This window comes from Syngnathoides biaculeatus, chromosome 14, assembly GCF_019802595.1.
Source record: "Syngnathoides biaculeatus isolate LvHL_M chromosome 14, ASM1980259v1, whole genome shotgun sequence".
NCBI lineage: Eukaryota > Metazoa > Chordata > Actinopteri > Syngnathiformes > Syngnathidae > Syngnathoides > Syngnathoides biaculeatus.
The window spans coordinates 11610731-11619331 of record NC_084653.1 but is presented as its reverse complement, the minus strand read 5'-3'; the positions used below and the strand labels follow the sequence as shown (position 1 = coordinate 11619331).

At 42.8% G+C, this 8601-nt stretch overlaps 1 protein-coding gene across 1 annotated transcript; it reads right to left on the bottom strand.

Moving 5' to 3' along the window:
• Positions 1–561: 561 nt before the first annotated feature.
• LOC133512111 (acetylcholine receptor subunit alpha) lies at positions 562–8143 on the bottom strand. Its single transcript, XM_061841419.1, has 10 exons — positions 8073–8143; positions 7891–7988; positions 6062–6204; positions 5926–5970; positions 4861–4970; positions 4355–4550; positions 3107–3344; positions 1229–1452; positions 779–1015; positions 562–690 (listed from the first exon to the last, which is right to left on the bottom strand). The coding sequence occupies exons 2-10, from the start codon at positions 7931–7933 to the stop codon at positions 562–564; spliced, it is 1365 nt and encodes a 454-aa protein (XP_061697403.1). The 5' UTR covers positions 7934–7988; positions 8073–8143.
• Positions 8144–8601: the final 458 nt, after the last annotated feature.

The window sequence follows — 8601 nt, the reverse complement described above, 5'->3', positions numbered from 1 at the left end:
TTAACCTGTATTGTGACATCAGTTTCCTAAAAGTTACTAACAAATTGTCAACTACTCAATACCGGTATATATTATACAGGTTTACACAATAATATTGAAAATATAAAGACAGTCATTTTTGAAGGACCACAAGAGCAAACAGTCCATACTCCACAATCCATAACGGGATTTAAAAAAAAAAAAAAAACATGCAATGAGCGTCACCCCTCCTTGAGCAGTCATACTGCTTGAGGTATGTACAGTGGAGCTTTGATTCTTTGTATGCTACGTGAGCGTCCCCTATCGATACAAGAAATAATCACTGCCCAAGTGCAGTTCAGTTCAATCCATTACCTATACTGTATTTGAGGGCATTGTTAATGTTCAAACTGTGCATGTTACAACATCTCACAGTAATATTTAATACATTTTATACTAATAAAACCTCTCTCATTTTGGATAAGACAAAACTTACTGCACTATCCTATTGCATTAACGTTGGTCGTGAAAGTAGTACTTGGACAGCATACATGTGTGTTTTTTAGGAGGTACTTGGTGTAAAAAGTTAAAAGAATCGGTCCGCTAGAGCATACTCAGCTCAATGAGACGTCCAGCAAACACGCCTAACGTGCCGATGAGACACACAGCCATGAAGACGCACAAGAGGATGTGATCCAACACCATCGCCACAAACTTCCACTCCTCAGCAGCCTGGATGAAAAGAATACAGGACACCTGTCATCCACGTAACATGGGCCACAGTGCAGAACGATGTTAATAAGACCAACGTTTCTATTACGTTGTTGGATTCTTCATCCGATTTCATCGTCTCCGCGATGTACTTCACTCCCTCGATGGCACTGCGGACGTCTGGGTTTTTGGTTATGGGTGACTGGTAGGCCACAGCAGAAGCCTGGTTGCCAGAGATGTCGGAGATGTCAAAGTCCCCGCCGTAGATGTTTTTGACTGGCTTTTCCTTCCCGGGACGTTTCATCGTTGAAAAGAACATAATGTTGGGGATTGTTTCGATGAAAATCTGCTCCCCCCGCCAAATAAAAGAGATACATGATGTTAGTCTGGGATCACAATATTTTGTATCCATCCATTCATTCATCCATACATCCGTCCATTCATCCACTAGATGGCAGTGTAGCAAAAGGAAAGAAAGTTAGCCGCCTGTACCAATCTGCACATACATATTGCACAAAGAAATATTCCAATTCTACACAATATACAGTCATCCGCTGACCTTTCGCACCCATTCGGGCATGGTGTGGGTGCTCGGTGATCGGTGGTGAGTGTTGATGACAATGACGGTGATGATGATGGAGGCGATGACGAAGACCATGGTGAAGAGCATGTACTTCCCAATTAGTGGGACGGCGCTGGAGGTCGACGGGATCAGCTCCACGATGACCAGCAGGAAGACGGTCAGAGACAGGAGGACAGAAATGCTCAGGGTCATCTTCTCACCTGGACCACACGAAAAGCCATCTCCATCATCTCACAGGGAAAAACATGGGGGGGGGGGGACTGTCATGCCCCAGTCCTTTAAAATATAATATTTGACATATTTGATTTTTCACTCCTTTCCCAGTTACCATCACGCGTGTGTATCATGTGTTTGCATTATTTTATATATGTCTGTGAACTGCTTTAATTGGTCGTTCACAGTGTTCCACAGTTTCACACCACAAAGTCTGTATTTGGCCTGAATAAGGAACGCAATGTTTTTTTTTCTGATTTAGATTGAAAATGCTAATTCTGTGGTACTCCTGTTAATGCTTAAATCAATTGTGACCACTTGAAATAAAACGCTGTTAGATTGAGTCCAATTTATTAGTGGTCAATTGCAAAGCAGGCTGTTCCCCATTGCCTGGCAGTTATGCCGGCGTGTATTTTGGCAGAAGCGACTTTAGAAACAGGGCACAAGTGATGTATTATACATTAGAGCGAAGGCTTGCTTTCAGACATGACAGCACAGAGGGACGCTCGGTAATGAGCCAGACACACTGTACACAGTGGGAACGAGGCCAGATGTGCGTAGGAGCAGAGCTGTTTGCATAGTGGTCGGGGAGACCTCGGGCTGGCATATTTGGTTGCGCTAAGGATGCTGATTTTACCAACAAGGCATCAAATGATACGTTTTATCCAAGCCTTGCAGTGAGTAGTCTAAGTATTTAAGTTTGACATGACGGATTTTTTTTTTAAAACTATATTGCAACCACTCTGTTGCTTTGCTCTTTCTGAAACAAACTAAAATGCCACAACATCAAAGCCTTATTTAATATAAAAGCAGTGTATTGGCACCAGCGCCACGGTGGATCAGCTGGAAAGCGATGGCCGCGCAGTTCTGAGGTCCCGGGTTCAATGTTGGACCCACCTGTGTGAAGTTTGCAGGTTCTCCCCGTGCCTTCGTGGGGTTTCTCTGTGCACTCTGATTTCCTCCCACATCCCCAAAACATGCAACATTAATTGGACACCCTAAATAGCCCCTAGGTGTGACTGTGAGTGCGACTATTTGTCTCTATGTGCCCTGCGATTGACTGGCAACCACTTCAGGGTGTACCCCGCCTCCTGCCCGTTGACAGCTGGGATAGGGTCCAGCACTCCCTGCAACCCTTGTGAGGACAAGCGGGTAAGAAAATGTATGTATGTATGTATGTATTGGAGCTATCTGGTGGCATATTAGTGCCAAGGAATTGCTGTAGGTTGCAGTGAGGGAAAAGGCCTCTTTCGGGCAGAATCCAGCCCTGCTGATATAAAAGTAGTACTTGGGCATCATTTTGTGGCACGTAAAAGCATCTATAAACTTTTTATCGTTGGCTGCTCATATTTCACTGTAAAGTACTATAATCCCCACTCCATCTCAAGGTTTACGCGCCAGTCCACCAGTACAATAAGATATATCTGCGAGACAGAAATATTCGATTCAAAGACACCCTTGGCATGTTTTTAATAACAATTGCAGTTCTCAGATCTTTTTAAGGTCTTCAAAAAAACTTTGCAAACAATAAAAACAGTTGACCATATAAATATTTTGAGAGAGCCCGAATGGAACGGATAGCAAAAATATTGCATCAAAAGCTTTCTTCAGTAAAGTGTGTAGAACACCGAAGCGGCTTACCAGAGTCTGTGGGCAGATAGAAGACCAGCCCTGTCAGGAAGGAGAAGAGCATGCACGGGATGATGACGTTAACGATGAAGTAGAGTGGGAGGCGTAGCATGAGGAAATGGTAGGTGATGTCCAGGTAGGGGGTGTCTGGGCAGCAAGCGTAGTACACCCAATGCTTCCAGCTGCGAAAGTCTTTCATCACCCACTCCCCACTCTCCATGAAGTTACTTAAATCGGGACGATTGCTGTCCTGGAGAAACAAAGAAACAATGTGGGATGATGATATTCATGGTATTGTTGTTAGCCATATGCATTTAGGCACTTAGTCAACTACTCTTCATAAAAGCAGGTTCAATCTCTTTATTGCCAATCACAGTTAATATTTAATGTCAAACTAAATTTAAAGCCCACTGAATTATACATCCATCCATCCATTGTCTGTGACACCTTTCCTCACAAGGGTTACGGGAGTGCTGGAGCTTATCCCTGCCATCATTGGACAGGAGGTGGGGTACATCGTGAACTGGTCGCCAGCCAATCGCAGGGCACATAGAAAAAAACAACCATTCGCAGTTGCAAATAACCATCTAATATTTAGTGCCTCAAAATGTCACTAAAAGATGTACTTGTAAACAGCGAAAGTCCACAGATGTTTTTGGCATTCAACATTTATTTTTTTTTTTTTTTTACAGTTTAGATATGATCGTAATGAAGCCCTAACCATGTAAATGGAAACTCGATGAAAGTGCCAAAGAGACTCAGCTCGAGTGTCGGCACATCAAGCCAACGATCCTTCAGATGTTTTAAGAGGAACTCAAATGACTGATGGCTGCTATGAATGAATTCCTACTGCGAACACGGTGTTCTATAAACAGCGTGTTGTATTTCAATTAAGCTTTAGTTTCTTGTGCTACTCCTTCATCCAACACGGATACGCACATCAGCAGGAGCAGCACAATATCCAGTGAATTGAATTAAAATTTCATTATTTATTTATTTATGCCATTGCTGGTTTATTTTTCTTTATAAACAAATAGAGTTAAAAAAAAATTCCATTGCTTTTTTTGGGGAGGCTAGAATAGATTAATGGGATTTCCGTTTAAGTGGGGAAAGGTGATTTGAGATACGAGTGTTTTGAGATACGAGTGTGCTCATGGAACAAATTAAACATACGTTGCAAAAACGCAAAATCTTACTGAGTATATTTTGACTTTTGCTTTTTTTTAAAAATTACATTGTAATTGAAAAACAAAGAATTACAGGATTGACGACAACCAAGTTCCCGTCGTAGGTCCACGTGCCGAGCTTCATGCTGCAGTTCTGCAGGTCAAAGGGGAAGTGCAGCACAATGATCTCACAGTAGCTCTTGAAGATGGCGGGAGGGTTCCACGTGATCAGGCCCGTGTGCTCTAGCAGCACTTTGGTCTCATGCACAATGGCAAAGTCACCATCGGCGCTGCGGGCACACACACACAAAAAAAAAACCGCCGGTGTCAACACGGTTATTTTCAATGAGAACGCAAGGTGACAGTGGCGCTCCAGGACAAGCCCAGCAAATAGCGCTACGTGTAAGACAAGCATATGGAGTGTGTGTTTGTTTGTGCAAATGTTCAACAGTACAATCTATATTTAGCTCGATGAAACCTGACCCAAGTGTATGGAAAGTGTGAAAACAGGTGTTTTGCTTGTTTTGAGGAGACCACTCAGCTTGCTGTAGATCACAAATAGCAGACACGAAGAGAATCAAAGAAGGCCTCATGACATACTTGTTGTAGAGCACCAGATCGGGCCGCCAAATGTCAGTGGAGGGAATTCTGATCTTTCTGATCCCGCCATAATCCTCCGGGTTCCACTGTAAATTGACATCTTTCCATTGCTGCAAAAAGCACCGAGAGACAATGGCCATTATGCTATGGGGGTGTTTTTCTGCACATGGGACAGGACGACTGCACTATATTAAGGAGAGGATGACCACAGCCATGTATTGTGAGATTTTGGGGAACAACCTCTTTCCCTCAGTCAGAGCATTGAAGATGGGTCGTGGCTGGGTCTTTCAACATGACAATGACTCGAAGCACACAGCCAGGAAAACCAAGGACTGGCTCCATAAGAAGCATATCAAGGTTCTGGTGTGGCCTAGCCAGTCTCCAGACCTAAACCCAATATAAAATCTTTGGAGGGAGCCGAAATTCCGTGTTTCTCACCGATATCCCAGAAACCTCCCTGATCTAGAGAAGGTCTTTCTGGAGGCGTGGACAAAATCCCTCCTGCAGTGTGTGCAAACCTGGTGAACAACTACAGGAAACGTTTGACCGTTGTAATTGCAAACAAAGGCTACTGTACCAAATGTTAACATTGGTTTTCTCAGGTGTTCAAATAGTTATTTGCAGCTGTATCACACAAATAGTAAGTTTCTTTCGGCTTGTCCCTTTCGGGGTCGCCACAGCGTGTCATCTCAGATGAACGCACATATGTTTGGCACAATTTTTACGCCGGATGCCCTTCCTGACGCAACCCTTCTCAGGGAGTGGAGGCCCCAGTGGGATACGAACCCACAACCCCTGGTTTATCAAACCAGTGCTCTAACCACTCAGCTACGGGGCCTCTTATCACACAAATAAATAGTTAAAAAAAACAATACATTGTGATTTCTGGATTTTTCTTTTTAGATGATCTCTCTCACAGTAGACATGCCCCCTACGATGAAAATGTCAGACCCCTCCATGATTTCTAAGTGGGAGAACTTGCAATATAGCAGGGTGTTCAAATACTTATTTTCTTCACTGTATAATGCATCTCGCAAGATTTATAAGCAAAGGAAATTTTCAAACCTGTTTGAGTCGCACGTTGCTGCTGACAATTTGGTTGACTTCGTCCTGTGGATGTTACAAATGTGTTCAGAGAGCTGATAAGATGGAGAATCTCTTTGTGTGTGTGTGTGTGTGTGTGTGTGTCCTGAAATCTTACCACACTGATCAGTTGGATTAGCTGCAGGCCCACCGTGACAACCACCGGGTCCTTGAAGTGACTGACGGGCCGGACCACCTTGTTGTAACCAGTGAAGAGGGTTTTGACCAGGCGGGTTTCATCATCAGAAGCCCAGGTGGCAGCTCCAGAAGAAAGAAAGCACACGGGGGGCACTCATGGGCTTGTTTATAAAGGGATTACCAGTAGCAATTTTTAACAGCGTGGTGACTCTCGTGTGGGGGTTGCTTGGAATCGTGTCGGAAAGTGATTATGGTGCCTTATGAATGTGACGAAAATAGACGTGACAAGTGTCAGGCAGACGCTTGTACTACGTGTGGGTAGCTTTTGTGTGCACCGTAGTAGAAAAATATGTATACTGTATGTGGAAGGACAGAGGATGATGACGAAAACCTTACATTAAAACATTTCCTGACACTTTAAAAAATTATTTGAGCTGGATTAGTGAAGTAACACGGCAACTGGAGAAATGTGTTTTTTTTTTTGAGAAATTGTTAGTACTGTAAAAACTTGTGCTTAGCTAGGATATTGTCACACTTGAAATTGGAATGGTTTGAATTGTTCAAGAGATGTGGAATGAGGTAAATATAAAAAGTGTCTCTTAAAGGGGACTTTACCATAAAAAAAAACAAAAATACTTATTGTCATACTTTTAATACTGTCAGTAGTACATGACTAAAATGATTTGTGGAAAAAAAAGTCAAACATCTCTGGCTCCAGATTGTGCCTCCAATTTGATTTGAAACAAATCACCACGCCTGAGGGAAAAAAAGCAACCAATCAGAGGCAGAAGGTGTGACTGACAAAGTGTTGCAGTTGACACGAACTTGTGCGCACACTCCCCCCAAATAATAAATAACATGACATTTATTGAATGTTACGTTGCTGTTTAGTGGGAAGTAAATGAACAATTTGAAGATGGAATGGTTTGAATCAGTTGAATGAATTGTAAGGTATGGAAGTACTGTAGAGTCCCGCCATCCACTTTTTCCATACTGTTTATCCTCACTAGGGTGACGGGAGTGCTGGAGCCAATCCCATCTTACTCGCAGGGCACATAGAGAGAAACATTCACACTCACAGTCACACCTACAGACAATTAACCTACCATGATTGTTTTTGGGATGTGAATAAACAAATAAACCGGAATACTCATGGAAAACTCACATAGGCATGGGGCAAACATCCAAATTCTACACAGGCAAGGCAGCATTTGAACCCGGGTCCTCAGAACTGTGAGGCAGATGTGCGAATTGGCCTTTCGCCTCGTTGAATATGGAACATGTCTCCATTCATTTCAATATTTTTTTTCATGGAAAATATAGAATTATAAGAAAAGTTGCTATTTAATTGATCCCTGAATGAGTTAAACACGGAGTAGTTAGAATTGGTTCGAATCAGTGGAAGGCGAGAATTGGCTGAATAAAGCAAGTAGGGAATCAGGAATATTTATTGAAATCATTCTCCTCCACGCCAATGTCAGTGGAAAGGTCCATTTTTATTTGTCAGATGACCTTGATGCGAAGGTCATTTTACAAAGAAGTGTAAACTATTATGGAACCGCCTGGTAGCGGTAATCATGCAGCGACTGAGGCGTGCTGACAAATGGGAAAAAGACGAAAAGTCAAATGAGGAAATGTGCACGTGCTCTTGTCACTCAAATATCGGCATTTCTAATTAATTTGGATTTGGGTCAAGTTGCAGTTACCCGGCAGTCTCTTTGCATATGTATTAAAAAAATGATGTGTTTTTGAGATGAAAAGAAACACCAACAAAAGTTGCAATCCATTCAGTTTTCTGTTAGTTCTTACCTGTCAGAATGGTTAGGTAAAAAATGAGAGACAAGACAGTCATTGTTCTCAATCAATCCAATCCCCCAGAAGTCCTCCAGAACTTCTGCACGTCGCCTCTGGACCACGATACAGTTGCAAAGGTTGGACCTAAGTAAAACATTATTTCAGAACTGGCGAATGACTCAGTGCACATGGAGTACCTTGTGCAAGTTCACTCTTGGCAGCCGCCGCGTTGTTTCTGTCGCGCAGCTGACGGCCGAGTGAATGGCTGCCAACGCTCGGGACTCAAGAGGGACACAGTCTATGTAGCGCTTTACGAGATTAACGTGCCACAGTAATCTGTCACTAAAAGACCGGCATACGTGGCAATGCGCGTCACTGGCCGCAAACTTGACGGCCAGCGTGCGACTTCAATGAGATGCGATCAATGAGTGCAATGACATCGCACGCCAGACTTATCCCACTGAAACAGAACAAATGAAAAATGATTAATATTTATTAATATTTATTTTTTGATAAGTGTGCAACTGTGTCACATTGTGACTTGAGTTTGACTTTATCACTGACGGCCGTGCATTTGATTCTGTGGGCTTCCAATAGGGACATAGCCGGTTTAATCCACCTCTTAATACTATCATGTTACAATTATAAAAAAAAACGTGAATATGATTACAAAGCAACAGCAGCACAAAAATGTGCTGTTTTCATCATCTAGGACACTTCGCAAGT

What these genes read in the sequence shown, in the direction of transcription:
- LOC133512111 (XM_061841419.1), bottom strand. Translation starts at nt 7,933, where the DNA reads ATGACTGTCTTGTCTCTCATTTTTTACCTAACCATTCTGACAG. An exon ending in ACTTGGTTGTCGTCAATCCT is followed by an intron (nt 3,345 to 4,354) that starts GTAATTCTTTGT and finishes TTGTTTCTCCAG; the next exon opens with GACAGCAATCGTCCCGATTT. An exon ending in CTATCTGCCCACAGACTCTG is followed by an intron (nt 1,453 to 3,106) that starts GTAAGCCGCTTC and finishes CGTGTGGTCCAG; the next exon opens with GTGAGAAGATGACCCTGAGC.